Source organism: Hyperolius riggenbachi, chromosome 5 (assembly GCF_040937935.1).
Source record: "Hyperolius riggenbachi isolate aHypRig1 chromosome 5, aHypRig1.pri, whole genome shotgun sequence".
Taxonomy (NCBI): domain Eukaryota; kingdom Metazoa; phylum Chordata; class Amphibia; order Anura; family Hyperoliidae; genus Hyperolius; species Hyperolius riggenbachi.
In genome coordinates this window covers 32,491,999-32,514,431 of record NC_090650.1, presented here as the reverse complement: position 1 = coordinate 32,514,431, position 22,433 = coordinate 32,491,999, and the positions used below count along the sequence as shown (strand labels likewise).

Genomic DNA, 22,433 nt, shown 5'->3' with positions numbered 1-22,433 from the left:
AACGACAATCTGTACACACGCCCAATTTGGCGTGCGGACTACTGAACGACGGGACGTTCAAACGACCAGTCGTTCAGAAAAATCCGACGTGTGTATGGGCCTTAAAGAGAATCTGTAACGTTAAAACGTCCCCTGGGGGGTACTCACCTCGGATGGGGGAAGCCTCAGGATCCTAATGAGGCTTCCCACGCCGTCTGCCGTCCCTCGGGGGTCTCGCTGTAGCCCTCCGTACAGCGGTGACGTAATATTTACCTTTGCAGGCTCCTGCGCAGGCGCTCTGGCTGCTTTCGCTCCGAAGGAGGCGGAAATACCCGATCTCAGTCGGGTCCGCTCTACTGCGCAGGCGCAAGTCTCCGGCGCCTGCGCAGTAGAGCGGACCCGACTGAGATCGGGTATTTCCGCCTCCTTCGGAGCGAAAGCAGCCACAGCGCCCCCGCTGGAGCCAGCAAAGGTAAATATTGAATTGAACAGTCGGCACAGTCGCCGGCTGTTCGGAGGGCTGCAGCGAGACCTCCGTGGGACAGAGGACGGCGTGGGAAGCCTCATTAGGATCCTGAGGCTTCCCCCACCCGAGGTGAGTACCCCCCAGGGGATCTTTTTGTCGTTACAGAGTCTCTTTAAAGCAGGAAATTAAACCAGCTAATCAGAGCCTTGCAAGTCTATCACATGATCAAACGCTTCTCACTGTGTTCTGCTATACACCGCCAACTCTAAAGAGGAACCAAACTAAAAAAAAAAAAAAAAAACTTTTGTCCATAGTGCACCCACAGCATTATAAATAGAAAACACTAGCTACCCCTCCACCGTTGTTCAACAATTTTAATAAGTGGATTGCTGCATCAAATTCATGATACCACCATTTTTCAAAGAGTAAACGCACTCATGATTTTTCGGCTGTTTCCTTTTCACTTGCGATTCCAGGAGCCCGTGTAGTAGTTGTCCCAGCATGCAACACGATATCCTGTTGCATGCTGGGATTATGAAACTAGAAAAATCAGGCTTTCATATGAAACAAATTGATTGTTAATTTATGCAAGGCATGATCACTTTTCGATTTGGGTCCGCTTCAAGTGCTGCTAATACTGTGACAGCTCAGGCCGTGCACCAATGCATACATTATAACAAACATTATAAATTACAGTTCATAACTAATAAACATTCATGCTATACCCCATGACCATACGATTATAGAAAAATAGATAATGGCTTCAAGACAAATCGTCCGATTTTGATTAGGAGGCTGTTGATCCTCCCCCTTTCTTGATGGTTGGTTATGACGGTTGAGATATCCGAGAGTTCATTCTCCATGGGGGGATTGCATCTGATCTTGAATAAAATATGGCTTCTGATGGATTCTGCACCTTCAACCGAACGCTACAGCCGCTTTTTTTCTGGGTCTCCACAAAGGAAGACAAGAGGCCTGCATCTGGTCAGGTACCAGTGGGTTACCCGAAATGTGGGTCGGTTTGGGTACCCATTTTGGATTATGGATCGGGTTGAGGGTACAGTAGGTGGCAGGGAGCGGTTATAGTTACTTGGCTAGATCGTTTTTCCTCTTTCTCCACCCATGTTGGTCCTGCTCTCCCAACATACTCTTCTGACTTCCCATCACATGTAATCGTAACCCAGAGGATGATGTCAGCATGGAAGAGACTTCTCCACCACCAGGCGGTGCGTCAATGCCGACACCATCCTCTGGATAATATCACGTCGTATGATGTGAGCGGAAACCAAAAGAGAATGTCGGTAGTGCAGAACTGTCACAGATGAAGAAAGAGAGGACGACATAACAGCTCCCTGACCCCAGCTCTTCATGTCTGCATTAGACAAACCAAAAGCAGGTTGTGAGTCTGGTGCAGGTAGAAGTTTCCTCAGAAAGCAGGTCGGGTGCAGGTACCTGGGTGATGCAGGTTGAAAAAAGTGGACCCGCGCTGGCCTCTAGAAGACAGTCCTCTTCATAATAACATAACCAGCACAAGGAACTCGAGTTCAACAGCTAAAGGTGGCAAGCCGCTCTGATACCAAAGATTTTCAAGGTGTTCTACAGTCCTCAGAGTTTATCTAAACCTACATGTGGCCAAAAGACAAGACAGGTTGTTGGGTAATGTCACACCACGTCCCTTTTACCGATGGCCATGAATGAGGTTCACCCCATTTATGAAGCTATTAAGCCAAACCTAGACGCTGCAGAGGTGGGGCAGGAAGATGAGGTTCCGCTAACACCAGCATATCATGTTATAACCAGCAGTGTAGCGGCCAAGAGACAAAAACATAAGTGCATAAAATCCCCCAGGACTCGGCCCCACTTATTAGCAACAGGGGTCAAGCGATAAAAAAAAATTGCTGTAAATACACAGGTGCCAGTTGCATGTGAGAACCGCACACTACAAGCGTTGCCTTCTTTAGTAATCTATAAAATACAAAACAAGTTAGTCAGCGGACAGACAGGGCTGAGCCATGGGGGTACATATGGAGCGTTTACAGAGGGGAGGAAAAAAAAAAGTCCTTCTGTTAGCGAGAAGGAAGTGAATTCTTTATACAGTTTTTGATATGTAGGATGGAGCCCATAAAATGGTTTATTCACCAGTTAGGGTTGACCATACGACCACTTGGCTTGAGGAGAAGCGCCTACCCCGGTGTCTCCAAAGGATAAAACTGCATAAGGGAGAACTGAACTCCCTGAATTACACATGCTGTTGGCAGAGAAGATTTACTGATAGACCTTTAGAACTAGGTTTTGTCACAATGTCTTAGGCATTGTATGACCTAATGCAGCAAGGAGTTCCACAAAACATGTAACCACCATTACGTTAGAGCGTTTTTCTGTTCCAACCTCAATCAGGAAAGTAATGGTTCAATTTATTGAAGTTTAATCATTTCATTGTACAGTATTTATCATCTACTGAGCAGCTCTATAATAATCCGTTCCCCGTATTTTGGAGTATTTTATCCAGAAAGTGGATAAGCTTACTGCAGGCTCTGGTTGTTTTCTCTGGAACATTTGTTACATGAACCTGTCCAGGTCTGTGCCTTAACAAATCTTCAGCAAAAAACACAAGGTTCCTCAGGGTTGCAAGGGCCTCCTCCCTCCTGCTCAGGCCTCCTCTCCTTGTACATGAATTTACCCCTCCCACCTCAGACTTTCTGCCTTTTTTGGGACAAGTTCTTCATCCTTGCATTCTTTTCTCCACTTATTGTACATTAATTTACCTCTCCCACCTTCTCAGACTTTCTGCCTTTTTGGGACAAGTTCCTCCTCCTCCTCCTTGCATTCCCCTCTCTTCTCATGAACAAGTCCGTGCTTCTTCAGCTTTGTTCGGTCAAGAAACCTTTTCCCACAGAGAAGGCATTTGAAGGGTCGGTCTCCCGTATGAATCGCCTCATGCCGCTTCATGTGTGGCTGTTGTGTGAATTTTTTTCCGCAGAAAGAACAGGCATAAGGTTTCTCACCGGTGTGAATTCTCTGGTGATGGCGGTGCGTAGAACGGTCCGAGAAACTCTTGTCACACACTTTGCACCGGAAAGGCCGCTCGTCAGTGTGCGTTCTGAGATGGACACCGAGGGCAGAGCTCTGGGAGAAACATTTCCCGCATTCAGTACAGACATATGGTTTTTCCTTTGTGTGGGACCGCATGTGAACACCAAGGTAGCCTCCATCCCTGAAGGTCTTTCCACATACTGTACAGGTGTGAGGACGTTCCCCAGTATGTATCATGCGATGCTGCAGTAGGGTAAAGTGCCGGGTGAAGATTTTGCCACACTCTTCGCACTGGAAAGGCTCCATACCCTCCAGAGGACGTTTTCGTTTTTTCCTTGCAAGCAAAATACATTTATTCTCATCGTTCCCTCCCTCCCCGAGATCCTCTTGGCTTGGCATCACATGCAGTTCCATTCTTTTGCCACATTTGGTGCACATCTCATCTTTATTTCTGGACTTTTTGGGCAGCTTGGGATCTCTTAAGTCTTCATTCTGAAGCCTTTTCACTTTATGCTTGTAGGACATCTTCATATCCAGTTTTTTATTGATGGTTTTTATTGATTTTGTACGTAATTTTTTCAGGTTATCTGAGGAAGCGATTAAGCCACTTTTGACAGCTTTTTTATGCTGGAGGCTAGTCAGTGGTGTCCCTTTTTGCCCATTTGTAAATTGCTTTCCACAGTTGGTACACGCTTTGCTCTTACTCCCCCCTGGGGTTCGATTTTCTGCTTGTTTGTTCCTTTCAATGGATTTGGAACCAGTTGAATGTTTTTGATCTTGAACAGCACTGTCCACACTTTGACCATGGACAGCACTGTCACCACTTTGCACAACTTTGTAACACTTCCTTGTCTCTGGCGTTTCTCTTTTATTGTCCATATCTGAAACTGCACTGGTGGAAGTCCTTCTTGGAGGTGTTCCATTTACAGCTCTTAGCCTATCTTGAAGTTCAGGATCGTCTAGAGAATGAGAATGGCTGCAGTGACTGCATAAGTTGGATTTCTTTTCAGCGTTATTTGGCTCTGAGAACATCTCGCTCTGATTGGTGGCATTTTCTTTCAGATGGACACGATGATTCTCTGAGTTTGATGACCTTGGAGAGACCTTCTCATCCTTCACACCTTTGTCTTCCTTCTTCTTGGGTGTTTGGGTCCTGTCTGCACTTTCTGGAAGATAATCCAATGGCCTCCTCCTGCTGAGGTCCCCAGGTGTAGTGCAGCTCTCTGCACATTGAATGGATGGTGGTCTCTGTACGCCATTACCTTTGTCTGGACTGGCCTCAGTGTGATGTTTATCTTTTTCCTGGGTACATTTTTTGCACATGTGAGGAAGGGAGTTTTCTACATTGATTTTCTGTTGGTCGTTAAGCCTTGTCCAGTGAGTATATTTACCACAATTAGAACAAGAATAAGATTTAATCAAGTTTTGGCCATCTGGAGTCAGGTGTAGCAGTTGGCTGGCAAGATTCTCCTGGTTCTCATTTTCTTGTTGCTTATTATCCTCTTTGTTGTGCAAGCCTCCGTGGGCTTCAGCATCTATTTTCTCCAGGACACAATATGGTTGCACTTTTAATAAGGACTCTTTTAGTAAAAAAGATTGTTTGGGGTCTTTAGCTGCACTACTATCCATATTCTGCTGAGAATCCCCCTCGCTGTCTTCCCCTTTCTCTCGGTCTTCCGTCTTCCTGGTGCCTTTCACAGAAGTCTGACTTTTTGCACCTTGACTTTTTTCTCCTAGTTGAGGATGTAGGACAGATCTTTTTCTAGCTAGCTTCCTACTTCCAGGCCTGAAATTCAGCTTTAACATACTGTATTTATTCTCTTTTTCTGGTGTGACCAAAGACCTCATTTTTCTAGCATGATAGACATTCATAAATGGGGGAAGACTTTTACTCCTCAGCCGAATTCCCTCCTCAGCTCGCGGCTCTATCATATATGTAGTAATCTTATCGCTGAACTTGACGTGCTTCTCCTTGCTGTGCGGCGAGGTCATCTCTCCACACCCAGAACTTGTTCCATTCGCTTCTGGTACAGGTTCTGGATGTTTTTCCCCGTTGGGCGGATCTAACTTCTGCACTTCCTTCAGTACACTGGCAGATTCCACTGGCTGAGGAGATGGATCTACAGCATTTGGAGAGCTTTGCGTTTGTCCATCATTCTTCTCAACTATGCAATCTGTGCTGTGTTTTGAAGGAGCTGCATCTGGCATTTCTGTAGCTGTTGTAGGCTCCTTTGTGTGTCTTTTATCTTGACTCTGGGTAGCAGTCTCTTCATTGTTCTCTGCTGCACTGACAGAATCCTCAAAAGTGCTTATAGTCATCACTGGATCAGGTTTGCTTTCAAATTCTCTATGCAGTGTCTGTGTACAGTGATCATTTGTACTTTTTCTTTGTGGGTCCTCATTGTGTGCTCTGCATGGTTCTACTGCCCTGTCATTTGCCTCTACCATGGTAGAGGAGTCCTCTTTATTTATTTGTGGTACTGGGAGATCCCCACTACTGTCCCCAGCTGCGGTTACATTCTCTTCACAGTGTGATGAGTCTCTCTCCTCGGAGGATGCATTATACCTTCCATCTGTGCTGAGCATGTCCTCTCTGTGTTCAGACCTCCTCGATATCCGATTGGAACGTCTTTTAGACTTCTTGCTTTTCTTTATCCACCTGATGGGGTTCACTCTTGGATATCTTCGAGGTCTCTTTAGCTGAACTTCAGATTCAGGGCTGGTCACCACCATCATATCGGGATTACTCTCCTGCCACACAGCTCGGTCAGATCTTGCCATCTTGCTTTGCCAGGAACCTGGTGGATGAGGAAGAAGAGTTCTGTTTAGTGACCACAGACTGCTTAGCCATTGTCTCCCCTACCCCACACCCTTCCATGTCCCCCTTTTCCCCTTGCTTTGGCAATAACTGTATGAATCTTGGTCATGCCAATAAAGCTATCTGATTTGATTTGACTACTAAGAACAAACACCTTGTCCTTTTCCAGTTAGTAAAAGACATATCACAGAATGTATATTAAACCAATAAAAGCTAATGGGAATTGGAAAAAAAAAAACACTTACTTAAGGAGAGGGAAGACTCTGTGTGCTATAGAGCCTTCCCGCTCCTTTCAACAATCCCACGTTCCAGGAATGTCACCCCATTTGTACTAAGCATGCCCGAGTGAGGGTGTTTACGCAGGTGCATTACAGAGCCGCCCATTTTTAGAAGCATTCAAACTCCCAAAGACATCTGAAGCCTCCTGCGGCAGCAGAGAGCAGTATTCCAACGATCAGTCAAATACTGTAATGGGGGTGACAGTGCTAGAATGCAGGGACTGTGAGAAGAGTGGGAAGGCTCTCCTTAAGTAAGTATCTGATTTTTATTTTCCACTTCCCATTAGCTTGCATGGCGAAGAAAACTGTATAAGATACACATTTGCCCAAAGTACAATGCATTGTAAATGAATTATTTCCTATGTAGCAGTTTTAAGGTGGAAACACACGATACAATAAAGTGATCCAATTTTACATCAATTTAATAAAATTCAATCAAATTTTAATTTTTTTTATCAATATAAGTCGATTGGGAATGGTGGGTTTTTAACTGATCGATTAGTAATGAAAATTAAACAGTATAGGGTGGAGTGTCAATTTCTAATAATAATAATAATCCGAACATTTGTATAGCGCTTTTCTCCTGTTGGACTCAAAGCGCTCAAGAGCTGCAGCCACTGGGACGCGCTCAGGAGGCCACCCTGCAGTGTTAGGGAGTCTTGCCTTGAACTCCTTACTGAATAGGTACTGACATAGCCTGGATTTCAACCCTGGTCTCCCATGTCAAAGGCAGAGCCCTTAACCAGTACTCTATCCAGCCACAATTTCTTAATGTATAGACCCAAGCAATTTTTATGAGTTTTCATTTTTTTTCCATAACTGAGCGGAAAAAAAAAAAAGAAACACGTGGCACCAGCTCCTATACATTATACAGGATAACTAACATGCAATTCACTTTGGTAAGTAGCCCCTCTGACCCTCTATTTCCATTTTTTGGATTGAGCTGCCCCCATCCAAACTTTCACTTTTATACTCTGCAATGAACTCGTTCCCTTAATTGCGTACGTGTGCATTTAGCCTTGTCCATCACCAGAATACTTTCACCTAGGAGAAAAAGGGAATTGCATATGGCCCCTGGACTCATCTGATTATAAAAGTCGTTTCCTTTAGGCCTCAATATTGTCAGCATGTATTTTTTTTACAAAGCTAAACAAAGGCTTAATGTGACCTTTCTTGAAGATTTTTTTTCTAGCACCCCACCCTTATAAGCCAGATCGGTGGAGTACTTGTGATACTGTTGTCACATGCACACAACAACAACTCTGCCATAAATTCTGGTCACTGCTTCTGGGCTCTTGATAACCTGTCTGGCCAGTTTCCTCCTCTCTCTTCCATCATTTGGAGGAAAGGCCTGTTCCAGTAACAGTGTTAGTAATACCAAACACTTTCCACTGGCTCCTTCTTATGAATTGATAAAACCTTTAAAACATGTATGTATTCTGACTTGTGCCTATCCGCAAGTGAATGACAGTCCACACACGAGTAATTCACTATATTATGCACAATGTCACCTCTGGCTCTAGAGGTGGAAAGATATACACAGAAGCAAAAAGGAGGGGGGCACTGGACACCAGAGAACTGTATAGGGGAGGGAGGGTGGACCCCTCGACACCAGGGAAGTATATGAGGGAGGCATACTCTAGACACAAGGGAACTGTACAGGGGAGGAAGGGGGGGGGGGGGGCACAAGACACCAGGAATCTGTATAAGGGAGGGACACAGGTCTCTAGACACCAGGGAGCTGTATACGGCAGTGAGAGGGGTCATTAGACACCAGGGATATGTGTAAGAGAGGGAGAGAGGTCACCAGAAACCAGGGAGCTGTATAAGGGAGGGAGAGAGGTCACTAGACACCAGGGATATGTATAAGGCAGTGAGAGAGGTCACTAGACACCAGGGAGTTGTATAAGGGAGGGAGAGAGGTCACTAGACACCAGTGAGCTGTATAAGGCAGGGAGAGAGGTCACTAGACACCAGGGAGCTGTATAAGGGAGGGAGAGAGGTCACTAGACACCAGGGAGCTGTATAAGGGAGGGAGAGAGGTCACTAGACACCAGTGAGCTGTATAAGGGAGGGAGAGAGGTCACTAGACACCAGTGAGCTGTATAAGGGAGGGAGAGAGGTCACTAGACACCAGTGAGCTGTATAAGGGAGGGAGAGAGGTCACTAGACACCAGTGAGCTGTATAAGGGAGGGAGAGAGGTCACTAGACACCAGTGAGCTGTATAAGGGAGGGAGAGAGGTCACTAGACACCAGGGATCTGTATAAGGGAGGGAGAGAGGTCACTAGACACCAGTGAGCTGTATAAGGGAGGGAGAGAGGTCACTAGACACCAGGGAGCTGTATAAGGGAGGGAGAGAGGTCACTAGACACCAGGGAGCTGTATAAGGGAGGGAGAGAGGTCACTAGACACCAGTGAGCTGTATAAGGCAGGGAGAGAGGTCACTAGACACCAGGGAGTTGTATAAGGGAGGGAGAGAGGTCACTAGACACCAGTGAGCTGTATAAGGCAGGGAGAGAGGTCACTAGACACCAGGGATCTGTATAAGGCAGGGAGAGAGGTCACTAGACACCAGGGAGTTGTATAAGGGAGGGAGAGAGGTCACTAGACACCAGTGAGCTGTATAAGGGAGGGAGAGAGGTCACTAGACACCAGTGAGCTGTATAAGGGAGGGAGAGAGGTCACTAGACACCAGGGATCTGTATAAGGCAGGGAGAGAGGTCACTAGACACCAGGGAGTTGTATAAGGGAGGGAGAGAGGTCACTAGACACCAGGGAGCTGTATAAGGGAGGGAGAGAGGTCACTAGACATCAGTGATCTGTATAAGGCAGGGAGGGAGAGAGGTCACTAGACACCAGGGATCTGTATAAGGCAGGGAGAGAGGTCACTAGACACCAGGGAGCTGTATAAGGGAGGGAGAGAGGTCACTAGACATCAGTGATCTGTATAAGGCAGGGAGAGAGGTCACTAGACACCAGGGAGCTGTATAAGGGAGGGAGAGAGGTCACTAGACACCAGGGAGTTGTATAAGGGAGGGAGAGAGGTCACTAGACACCAGTGAGCTGTATAAGGGAGGGAGAGAGGTCACTAGACACCAGGGATCTGTATAAGGCAGGGAGAGAGGTCACTAGACATCAGTGATCTGTATAAGGCAGGGAGGTGGCCCGTGACTTGGTCCCAATTCTCATTTCAGCCCACTGAGTATTTGACTGCCCTGATAAAAGGGAGTGATGGAAAGTCCACACACAAATACACAATCCAATTATACGTATTCTCTCCTCTGGCTCTAGAGATGTAATGCAGCAGGATGGAGAGTAGAGGAGTAGTGCATGGCAGCCCCATAGCCAAAGGAATAACAGGTATTCCAGACATGACTGGTTCATTATATTATACACACCCTCACCTCCGCCTGTGTACATGGAAGAGGTCGCTGGACACTCCCCTGGAAAGCAATCTCTGGATCTGGGGGAGGGGATGTACGGCTCATTTCCCAGTTCTATATTCGATATGATGTCCGGCTGGTCTGTGGGAAGAAGAAGAAAAGCTCACATGATGCAGCACATTTATCTGAAAGAAAACCTGTAACAGAAAAAAGTGCCCGGGGGGGAACTTACCTCGGGATCCTTAGCCTCTGGATCCTATTCGAGGCTTCCCCCGCCCTCCATCCCACAGTGGTCTCGCTGTGCCCCTCCGAACGGTGGCCATGTAAATATTTACCTTCCCCGGCTGCAGCGCAGTAGCAGCTCTCGGCTCGAGATCAGGTGGAAATGGCTGATCCCAGTCGGGTTCACTCTAAAGTCGCCGGCACTGCAGAGCGGACCCGATTGGGGTCAGCTATATCCACCTTAGCCCATCAACGAGCCGCCATTGCGTCTGCGCTGGAGCCGGGGAAGGTAAGTATTGCAGACGCTACTGCGCCATAGCACGACAAATTGTCGGCTGTGGTTTCGGAAGGGCCCAGCGAGACCACCGTGGGATGGAGGAGGATGTGGGAAGCCTCGATAGGATCCAGAGGCTTCCCCCTACCGAGGTAAGTATCCCCACCTGGGGCACTTTTTTTTTTATTATTATTATTATTTTTTTTGGTACAGAGTTTCTTTAACATGAAGGCTAAAGGATTAAAGAGGAACTCTGGTGAGAACAATGCATAAAATTTCTTAATTTTTACAATAATCATTTGGTTTAGTCAGCATTTGCCCATTGTAAAAGCTTTCCTCTCCCTGAAGTACATTCTGACATCACAGGTGGCGACATTTTTAGTGCTGTCAGGTGCAGCTCTGCAGAATGGTTGTGTTCTGAGCTGAATAGAAAAACAGCTGGTATCTCAGGGTGCACTGGGAGGAAAATTCTGCATAGCTAAACAGAACCTAGGCTGTGACATCACTCTGAGGGCAGGGCTTCATACCAATATACAGCAATATATACATATAGGAAGTGTTTCTGATGCGTAAACAGGGTTTTTTGGAGGCCCCCTGTGTGTATTATAAGGTACTATATACTTTGTATAACTAAAAAAATTAAAAAAAAGAGGCATCTTACCTCTGCAGATGATTGGAGCCAAAACATTGGAAAGGAATTTTATTAACAAATTAAGCTTAATAGGTACACTGAAGCATACAGACAATGAAAAGTGCGATGGGAACGCAACATTAATACGTTCTCTTTTGCATTGTAATACTGCATTGCGACTTTAACGCCGCATCACAACGTCCCAGTGTGAACCCAGCCTTATGCTGGGGATACACAGTACGTTTCTGTACCGTGTATCGACCAGCTGATCCGGTCAGCTGTTAATATTCAGCTGGCCCAATCAAGCCGCTCGATCCGTGCCCGCTCATTCCCCGCCGGCGGAAAATGGCAGGGAATAGAGCGGTGATATGGAAGCGCCGGCGGGGACGAGCGGGGATGCGCCGGCATCGAGCCGCTGGCTCCATCCGGCGCATAAAACGTAACGTTTATTTCTATTTTGTTCCATTTTATTTTATAAGCATCTTTCGTGTCTTTGCAATTTTTACTTTTTTTGTAAATATTTTTTGTATTTATTCTTTCAGCATTTGTTACACTTTTAGGGATAATAAATACTTTTTTAATAAGTAAGATAATTTACATCTCCTAGAGACTACAGTGTATTGTGTTACAGGTCAGTATGAGATTGTATGCACGGATTGTTCATTGCTTCTGTGTGAGATTGCATTGTTTGTGGGTGGTGTTCCCGTAGTTTGGCCTAAAGCCTGTGGCTGATCCAGGGTACGTGATCGCCACCTTGAGTGTGTGCAGCTCGACAGCAGTGCATGAAATTGTCCTAATTGCCATAGACAGATCTCCTTTAGTGCAGGACTCGGCAGAGCAGTGGAGTTGAGGAGTCGAAGAAATGTTTGGGTACCTGGAGTCGGTGGTTGCATAAACTGATGAGTGGGACTATTTTTGTACGGACTCCACATCCCTGGAAATCTGTGTGTGTGTATGGTGTCTAGCAGTATCGTCACAGACGACTGCTAATGGTGGCGAGTCTTGCAGAGTGTGGTTGAGGGCGGCAGCCTTGCTTTAGCTTAAATGGAACCTAAACTGAGAGGGATATGAATTTTTCCTTTTAAAATAATACCAGTTGCCTGACTCTCCTGCTGATCCTGCGTCTCTTATACTTTCAGCCACAGCCCCTCAACAAGCATGCAGATCAGGTGCTCTGACTGAAGTATGACTGGATTAGCTGCATGCTTGTTTCAGGTGTGTGATTCAGCCACTACTGCAGCCAAAGAGATCAGCAGGACTGCCAGGCAACTAGTATTGTATAAAAGGAAACATCCATATACCTCTCAGTTAAGTTTCCCTTTAAATAATGCTGCACTTCCTTGGTTAAGCCCTGTCAGGCACTGTCTCTGCAGGTGTTCCATGGGGCCGATTCCTGACACTAATACACCACCATTTGGCTCATGGGTTCCCTTCATCTCATAGGTACCAGGACTCCTAATTTGAGGAATCTGGATACTGATACAACTATACTGATGCTAAAAAAAAGGGAAATTACCGTAAAAGTGGGTACCCTGAATAATTGACTGCATTCTATTATGCCACTACAGGGCCTCTTTAATTGAGCGTACACTCACTGTTCCTTGCTGTTTAACGGGTGCAGCAATTCTAGTGGTTGTACCCCCCTGCTGTTAGCTGCCTCCAGGAGCTGTAGGGCATGGAGTAAAGGTGCCCATACACTCATCAGATTGGCAGCAGATAGATAAGAAATGCATCTGATGATCTATCTGATGCGTTTTTAGAACATTTTTTACCAGGATAGAATTCCAATAGATTTCAGTTTGAAATCTATTGGAATTCGATCTGATGGCATTTTTTTGCCATCAGATTTCCATTAAGGCCAATGCAAACTGATAAGCAATCTCATCAGATCGACCTAAATTTTCCACCCTGCAAGTTTGATGGAAATCCATCGAAATCGGCCATCGATCGGTCGATTGACCAACCGATTTGCAATCGATCGATCGATCGGGATCGATCGGTCGGCCAGAAAATCGGCTGAATGTATGGGCCCCTTAAGAGTGTGTGTGTGTTAGCATGTGTTGTTGGAGAAGCTCCTCTGCACTCAGTAGCAATGGTAGGATCAACTGGCATAAAGGTTTATGATGGAACTCTCATTTATCCAAGAGACAGTTTACTTTCACCCAGAATTCTTTATGGTGGAGAATTCCTGCCTAGATGGAGTCCTTAGCAGAAGACATCTGGAGCCATAGGTGGTAATAGGTTGGGGGCAGATGAGAGGGGGAGAAGTGGATACTCACTTAGAGAGAGGATCATCTTGTAGTTGTTGTTCATCACTTCCTTGTAGAGGGTCTTCTGATCTTCCAGTAAGATGTCCCACTCCTCCTCCGTGAAATAGATGGCCACATCATCAAATGTTACCTCCGCCTGGAAGAACAACATGAACTCTGCATCATAACCAGGAAACTATTACTATTTTTTTTATAACTTAGTATTTATATAGCGCTGACATCTTCCGCAGCGCTGTACAGAGTATATTGTCTTGTCACTAACTGTCACTCAGAGGAGCTCACAATCTAATCCCTACCATAGTCATATGTCTATATCCTGTAGTGTATGTATCGTGTAGTCTAGGGCCATTTTTTTTTAGGGGGAAGCCAATTAACTTATCTGTGTTTTTGGATTGTGGGAGGAGACCGGAGTGCCCGGAGGAAACCCACGCAGACACCCACTACGCCACCACGCAGCCCGACACAATTCACAGCTATAAACCCAGAGAGGGCTATTGGTCAGCTACCCTGATCTTACCTCTTACCTTACCCGAGTGTCACCTCATCCACAGACTGTCAGTTACTCAGACCAAAGATAATAACTTCTGGAGATCAGAGATACAATAGTGGTCAAAAATGTTGGAACCCGAGAAATTTTTCAAGAAAATCAAGTATTTTTAACAGAAAAGTATTGCAGTAACATGCAAAATATGTGTTGTCCTTCAATAACATTTTTATTGGAAATATGTGCCCATTTTTGGAGTTTTGTGTGACATTATGTCCAATATGCTTTTTAACTCCCTTTTTTTGTTTTGTTCCAATACACACAAAAGGAATAAACTTGTGTATAGCAAAACGTGTCACTGCAATACATTTCTGTGAGAAACACTTGATTTTCTTGAGAGGTGCCAACAATTTCGGCCATGCCTTTATTCATATACAGATCTTGCCAGGCAAAGATCCAGTCCTGCTGCAAAATGCCAACTTTGGCATCCCGCAGTCCATCAATCAGTAGCGTATTAGCTCTGCTGTCACAAAGGGCTTTCTCTTCTATAGCGGGTCAGAACTGAGGTCAAACAGTCACTTCTCCATGGGTCTAGACCAGAACTGGGCAAACTACAGCCTGCAGGCCAGATAAAGCCAGCGTCCACCGGATCTCCGTCCCGCCAACTGGCGGCCATATTCCTCTTTCCCTCCCTGCAGAGTTGTGAGCGGGCGCCGGGCAACTTGAAACTCAATCGCCGATTCCAGCGTCGCGTCTCTATGGCAACAGGGCGTCACATATGCGCCAGCCCAAAACAGGACTCAGACTCAGTATAGATAGTTAGCCAGGTATAGGTGCCCCTAGTAAAGAAAGTCAGGTGTAGGTACCCTCAGTATAGGTAGCCAGCTGTAGGTGCCCTCAGTATAGGTAGCCAAGCATAGGTGCCCTGAGTATAGGTAGCCAAGCATAGGTGCCCTGAGTATAGGAAGCCAGGTGTAGGTGCCCTCAGTATAGGTAAGCCAGGCATAGGTGCCCTCAATATAGGTAGCCAAGCATAGGAGAACCCAGTATAGTAAGTCAGGTGTGGTCAATTAGAGTCTTGTCAACCTTGGTACAGTTAAGCCTCGTACACACGCTGTACTACAGGGAACGACGGGTCCGTCAGACCCTTCCGCTGGGCGGGCGTTCCAGCGACAGTACAGCCTGTGTACAGTCTGTCTGCAGACTGATAAGGCTGTTTCTGAATGAAACAGCCTTATCAGTCTGCCTGACAGACTGTACACACGCTGTACTGTCGCTGGAATGCCCGCCCAGCGGGAGGGTCTGACGGACCCGTCGTTCCCTGTAGTACAGCGTGTACGAGGCTTAACTGTACCAAGGTTGATAAGGACTAAGGCCTAGTGCACACCAGAGCGGTTCTGCTGCGGTTTGCGATCCGCTAGGGTAATGTATTTCAATGGGCTGGTGCACACCAGAGCGGGAGGCGTTTTGCAGAAACGCATACTCCCGGGCTGCTGCAGATTTTGAATTGCGGAGGCGTTTCTGCCTCAATGTTAAGTATAGGAAAACCGCAAACCGCTCTGAAAAATGGCACTTCAGAGCGGTTTGCCAGGCGTTTTTTGTTACAGTAGCTGTTCAGTAACAGCTTCTACTACACCAAAAACGCTTCACAAAATCGCAAAATGCTAGGTAAAACGCTACAGAAAAAGCGTTTCAAAATCTGCTAGCATTTTGCTAGCGGTTTTTGGTGTGCACCAGGCCTAATTGACCACAAGCAAGGTGGGAGGAGGGGGAAGACAGTACTTCAAAGAGATCAGATAAGTGACTTATGGAGCTTCACACCAAGGCTGGATAAAGGTGCCCATACACTCGTCAGATTGGCAGCAGATAGATAAGAAATGCATCTGATGATCTATCTGATGCGTTTTTAGAACATTTTTTACCAGGATAGAATTCCAATAGATTTCAGTTTGAAATCTATTGAAATTCGATCTGATGGCATTTTTTTGCCATCAGATTTCCATTAAGGCCAATGCAAACTGATAAGCAATCTCATCAGATCGACCTAAATTTTCCACCCTGCAAGTTCGATGGAAATCCATCGGAATCGATCGAAATCGGCCGTCGATCGGTCGATTGGCCAACCGATTTGCAATCGATTGATCGATCGGGATCGATCGGTCGGCCAGAAAATCGGCTGAGTGTATGGGCTGCTTTACTGCAGTGAAAAGGGAGCAGAGGGAGTTATCTTCTCAAACATGGCAGCCATTTCAGCTATTTGAAAGCAGGAGCTGCTCAGAACCCTTTAACCACTTTATGACAACCTGACTTATACAAACGTCTTGCTAGAGCCTCGTAAGGGCTCTCTGACGTTTTTATAAGTCAGACAGTGTTGCTACTGCTGTGCACGTGAAAATAGTGAAAAAAAAAACACCACAAAAATAAAAAAAATGAAGACACCTTTATTTCCAAATACTATATTGTCACCATACTTTGTACTACTACTAGGAACATAATTAACATCTTGTGATAACCAGAACAAATAGGCAGATATAATGTGTGGGTTTTATGCATACTAGCAGGGTTTATATTAAAACTATAGGGGGTGAAAATGGGAGAAAGTTTATTTTTTCATTTTTCCTTTAAAATGCATAGAAAATAAAGTAATTACTGAAAACAAATATCAACCCCAAGAAGTCCGATTGGTGGTAGAAAAAAAAAAGAAAAGATATAGATCATTTCATTGTGATTAGTAGTGATTAAGCTATTGCCAAATGAAAGGGAGGAGCACTGAAAGTGGAAAAATCGCTCTTGTCCATTAGGGTAAAAACGCCTTTGGGGTGAAGTGGTTAAAGTGATAATAATTCAGGCTGCTTATGGTCCTTCAGAGCAGTGCTGCTTATAGCTGGATGGAATATTACTACAAAGCCGTGTTTAAAGAGAACCCGAGGTGTGTTTAAAGAATGTTTTCTGCATACAGAGGCTGGATCTGCCTATACAGCCCAGCCTCTGTTGCTATCCCAAACCCCACTAAGGTCCCCCTGCACTCTGCAATCCCTCATAAATCACAGACGTGCTGTGAGGCTTTGTTTTTTCATCTGTAGTGTCAGTCTCAGCTGCTCCCCCGCCTCCTGCATAGCTTCGGTCCCTGCCCCCGTCCCTTCCCTCCAATCAGCAGGGAAGGAAGGGATGCAGGCGGGGACTGGAGTTCTGCAGGAGGCGGGGAGAGCAGCAGACTGACACTATAGAGATAAACACAGCCAGCTCTGACAAGCTGTTTGTCAGCAGCATGGCTGTGATTTATGAAGGATTGCAGAGTGCAGGGGGACCTTAGGGGGGTTTGGGATAGCAACAAAGGCTGGGCTGTATAGGCAGATCCAGCCTCTGTATGCAGATAATATTCTTCAAACCCACCTCGGGTTCTCTTTAAAGCACACACAGGACTGCACATAGGACACACAGATGGGCATCCTCTTCACCTGGTGCACAGAGGTAACTAGGAGATATCCCTCTGGCTGGCCTGGAGAGTTGCTGCTACCACGGAGCGAGCTATCAAAACTCCCTGGATAATCCTGGTACATGATCAGTGGGGACTAGCCGTTCCTCAGCTCCTCACCCTCTTCAGCGCCTGCACTGCGAGGACACAGTAAGCTGGACACTGCACTTCCATGCACCGGCAGAGCTCCTCTGATACAATGCAATAAGGGCACCAAGTGTCACCAGTCAGAGGCGTCTGTGACCACTAAGAACCAACATGACAACACAATGTAGCATCTCGGGTTCTGGAATACAATGTAATAAGTGGTATACAGTGCAATAACTCATCCCAGTATACAGATCCTGTAATACTAGTGCTGAAAGCTAATTCTCGGATGGGACACCTGCATTAAAAAACAGTCCGGTCGTGGATTGGAACAGAATGGATACTGTACTAACGAATGGGATGTTTGAACGGATCCAATCTTAATCTATGGATCCGTTCACATCCATCCAAACGGATCCATTCCGCACGATCCGCTGAGCAGGCCGCAAGTTTACTGCAGCACCAATTTTCCCCGACTACTCAGCCCAACGGACTGGAAACTAAAGATTAAGCACTGCATTGGGGGCAATGGGAGAACAGAACGTTTCTTCACACTGGTGAAGAAAAAAAAACGTTAATGGGAAAATCCAAAGGATGGTGGGGGTCTTGGGGGGTGGGGGGGCTTGGACGAAAACCGGGCTATACCTGAGCGGGAGGCTTCCGACTTCAATTGCTGCTGGGCGGTTTCTTCCAGGCTTCAGTCTTTCGCCTAAATTGCTTCCTCCTCCAACCCAGAAGGAGGAAACATGTTTTACTCACATGGCGCGAGGTGGAATGCAATTGAGGCGGAAGAAGCCTGAAGCCTGGAAGAAGCTGCCCGGCAGCAATTGAAATCAGAAGACTGGGTAAGTTTTAACCTCCACTCGCCCACCCGGCTGCTGCAACAAGAGTGGCAATGGAGTGAAAAGGGATCCGAATCAACCGGTGATCAGATCCGTTTTCATGGATCCGTTTGCCAGCGTGACCAAGCCTTATGGATCCGTTGAAGCGTAAACTGGATCAGATTTACCGGATCCATTTGGCTAAAAATGCCAATGTGAATTGAGCCTAATGGGACAGACCAGGTCAGCTTAGGAGTCCTGCTGGTGCTCAGATCCGATCTATGGAGTGAATGAGATCCAAAGTACTAAATACAGACAATGGTGGAAATGCTTTGTACAACAGATCACCACCTCCTCTGAGTTCAGCGCTCTTTACAAGTGCTGTGGCAGAGCACTGCAGGGATCGGGACAGGAGTGAAATGAAACAAGGATCAGGCATATAATAAAATATCGCTATGAAACCACTTAATGACGAGCAGACTTATAAAAACGTTGTGCTAGAGCCTCTTAACGGTTTCAGGACGTTTTTATAAGTTAGACAGTGCTGCTGCCGCTGTGCGTGGGTGCTCGCTCCTGCGTGTGCATTCTCGCGCACGTGAACATTTTTTAAAAAACCCACCCTAGGAAGAAAAAAAAAGAAAAGATATAGATCATTTCATTGTGATTAGTAGTGATTAAGCTATTGGCAAATCAAAGGAATGAGCATTGAAAGGTGAAAAATCGCTCTTGTATAGGAAGTCAGGTGTAGGTAGCCAAGCATAGGCGTCCCCAGTATAGGAAGTCAGGTGTAGGTAGCCAAGCATAGGCGTCCCCAGTACTGGAAGTCAGGTGTAGGTAGCCAAGCATAGGCGTCCCCAGTACAGGAAGTCAAGTGTAGGTAGCCAAGCATAGGCGTCCCCAGTACAGGAAGTCAGGTGTAGGTAGCCAAGCATAGGCGTCCCCAGTACAGGAAGTCAGGTGTAGGTAGCCAAGCATAGGCGTCCCCAGTACAGGAAGTCAGGTGTAGGTAGCCAAGCATAGGCGTCCCCAGTACAGGAAGTCAGGTGTAGGTAGCCAAGCATAGGCGTCCCCAGTACAGGAAGTCAGGTGTAGGTAGCCAAGCATAGGCGTCCCCAGTACAGGAAGTCAGGTGTAGGTAGCCAAGCATAGGCGTCCCCAGTACAGGAAGTCAGGTGTAGGTAGCCAAGCATAGGCGTCCCCAGTACAGGAAGTCAGGTGTAGGTAGCCAAGTATAGGCGTCCCCAGTACAGGAAGTCAGGTGTAGGTAGCCAAGCATAGGCGTCCCCAGTACAGGAAGTCAGGTGTAGGTAGCCAAGCATAGGCGTCCCCAGTACAGGAAGTCAGGTGTAGGTAGCCAAGCATAGGCGTCCCCAGTACAGGAAGTCAGGTGTAGGTAGCCAAGCATAGGCGTCCCCAGTACAGGAAGTCAGGTGTAGGTAGCCAAGCATAGGCGTCCCCAGTACAGGAAGTCAGGTGTAGGTAGCCAAGCATAGGCGTCCCCAGTACAGGAAGTCAGGTGTAGGTAGCCAAGCATAGGCGTCCCCAGTACAGGAAGTCAGGTGTAGGTAGCCAAGCATAGGCGTCCCCAGTACAGGAAGTCAGGTGTAGGTAGCCAAGCATAGGCGTCCCCAGTACAGGAAGTCAGGTGTAGGTAGCCAAGCATAGGCGTCCCCAGTACAGGAAGTCAGGTGTAGGTAGCCAAGCATAGGCGTCCCCAGTACAGGAAGTCAGGTGTAGGTAGCCAAGCATAGGCGTCCCCAGTACAGGAAGTCAGGTGTAGGTAGCCAAGCATAGGCGTCCCCAGTACAGGAAGTCAGGTGTAGGTAGCCAAGCATAGGCGTCCCCAGTACAGGAAGTCAGGTGTAGGTAGCCAAGCATAGGCGTCCCCAGTACAGGAAGTCAGGTGTAGGTAGCCAAGCATAGGCGTCCCCAGTACTGGAAGTCAGGTGTAGGTAGCCAAGCATAGGCGTCCCCAGTACTGGAAGTCAGGTGTAGGCAGGCACCCCCACCTTCTTCTACTCTGTCCTCATCACCCGGCTGCTTCCGCTGCTCAAACAAGCAGCATGCGGGGGTGGACGGCAGCGGATCGGATAGAGGAGGGTCTGGCTCACACGCAGCATGCTGAGGGCATGGCTGATGTGGCCAGGACGCTGTGCTGGGGAGGGACTGATGCAGCCAGGAGGCAGGCCGATTGGAGAGTGGGAAGAGCAGCATGCTGGGGGCTGAACTGAGGCAACAGGGTGGCCACGCTGATTGGAGGGTGGGCCTGGCAACACACTGGGGGTAGATGATAAAACAGTAGCCAGAGTCCTGCAGTTGGGACGTCCCAAAGCCAAAAGTGTGCTGTTACCCAGGACTCATTGCAGCCCGGGACAGGGGACCCCGAATCCGGGACGTGTCCTGGCTAAAACGGAACGTCTGATCATCGTAGGTAGCCAAGCATAGGCGTCCCCAGTATAGGAAGTCGGGTGTAGGTAGCCAAGCATAGGCATCCCCAGTATAGGAAGTCGGGTGTAGGTAGCCAAGCATAGGCGTCCCCAGTATAGGAAGTCGGGTGTAGGTAGCCAAGCATAGGCGTCCCCAGTATAGAAAGTCGGGTGTAGGTAGCCAAGCATAGGCGTCCCCAGTATAGGAAGTCGGGTGTAGGTAGCCAAGCATAGGCGTCCCCAGTATAGGAAGTCGGGTGTAGGTAGCCAAGCATAGGCGTCCCCAGTATAGGAAGTCGGGTGTAGGTAGCCAAGCATAGGCGTCCCCAGTATAGGAAGTCGGGTGTAGGTAGCCAAGCATAGGCGTCCCCAGTATAGGAAGTCGGGTGTAGGTAGCCAAGCATAGGCGTCCCCAGTATAGGAAGTCGGGTGTAGGTAGCCAAGCATAGGCGTCCCCAGTATAGGAAGTCGGGTGTAGGTAGCCAAGCATAGGCGTCCCCAGTATAGGAAGTCAGGTGTAGGTAGCCAAGCATAGGCGTCCCCAGTATAAGAAGTCAGGTGTAGGTAGCCAAGCATAGGCGTCCCCAGTATAGGAAGTCAGGTGTAGGTAGCCAAGCATAGGCGTCCCCAGTATAGGAAGTCGGGTGTAGGTAGCCAAGCATAGGCGTCCCCAGTATAGGAAGTCGGGTGTAGGTAGCCAAGCATAGGCGTCCCCAGTATAGGAAGTCGGGTGTAGGTAGCCAAGCATAGGCGTCCCCAGTATAGGAAGTCGGGTGTAGGTAGCCAAGCATAGGCGTCCCCAGTATAGGAAGTCGGGTGTAGGTAGCCAAGCATAGGCGTCCCCAGTATAGGAAGTCAGGTGTAGGTAGCCAAGCATAGGCGTCCCCAGTATAGGAAGTCAGGTGCATGTAGTCAAGCATAGGCGCCCCCAGTATAGGAAGTCAGGTGCAGGTAGCAAAACATAGGCGTCCCCAGTATAGGAAGTCAGGTGTATGCAACAAGCATAGGCTTCCCCAGTATAGGTAACAAAGTAACCCAGTGTAATGCGCAGACGGCGGCCGCAGCTCACTCACCATGTTCGTGGGCTCCAGCGATGACGTCTCTCTTCCGCGCCCCGTCCGCTTCTGTGGTCTGCCTCTGCTCCGTGTAGAATGTACAGTTAGAGCAGGGCTACAACAAAATGGCCGCCAATATCCGTATTTGTAGACATCGGCGGCATTTTCTTGTAGCCCTGCTCAAAGTTTACACGCAGCGGCGGAAGACAGAGCGGGGCGGCGGGATATACCGGAGACTGCGGGTTAAGAAAAGCGGCGGAAGAGGGTGGTCTGGCGTACCATCTGATTGTGCTGCACTACGCAGAGCAGCCGCAGCAAGTTAGAGGAGGCGACGCAAGAAACAGCCAGGGGCGGAGCTACGTCGCGGCCGAACCATGTTTCCCACAGGGCCATTCATTACTGCGCAGTCAGGTGGTACAGGACGTCCAATCCGTCCTGGGATCACCTCCCGGGCCACTCCCCTCACCTATAAAAGGCCAGCCCCCGGCGGCCATGTTGTTATAGTAGTGAGTAGTGACAGTGTAGGGACTAGGGAGGTACAGTTTAGACAGGCAACTTCTGATATTATGTTGTTTAACTAATTTCTATCTGCATTTAATAGTCCTGTTTAGGACTCTTCCTGATTTCTGATCACATAGGGTGATTGTAAAGTCTGTTGTTGCCTCATAGGTGCACAGTGCTGCACCAGCTAGGGACCCACAGTCTGAACACATGATGATGACAACCACA

General features: G+C 47.5%; 1 protein-coding gene across 3 annotated transcripts; it reads right to left on the bottom strand.

Moving 5' to 3' along the window:
- Positions 1 to 803: 803 nt before the first annotated feature.
- LOC137518097 (zinc finger protein 814-like) lies at positions 804 to 22,040 on the bottom strand. 3 transcript variants are annotated; one of them, XM_068235417.1, is made up of 4 exons: positions 21,723 to 22,040; positions 13,366 to 13,492; positions 9,975 to 10,100; positions 804 to 6,276 (listed from the first exon to the last, which is right to left on the bottom strand). In XM_068235417.1, the coding sequence occupies exons 1-4, from the start codon at positions 21,723 to 21,725 to the stop codon at positions 3,224 to 3,226; spliced, it is 3,309 nt and encodes a 1,102-aa protein (XP_068091518.1). In that variant the 5' UTR covers positions 21,726 to 22,040; the 3' UTR covers positions 804 to 3,223. The 3 variants fall into 3 exon arrangements, with proteins under 3 accessions (XP_068091518.1, XP_068091516.1, XP_068091517.1); XM_068235415.1 differs by lacking the exon at positions 21,723 to 22,040 and having other exon boundaries at positions 13,366 to 13,507; XM_068235416.1 differs by lacking the exon at positions 21,723 to 22,040 and having other exon boundaries at positions 9,981 to 10,100; positions 13,366 to 13,507.
- Positions 22,041 to 22,433: the final 393 nt, after the last annotated feature.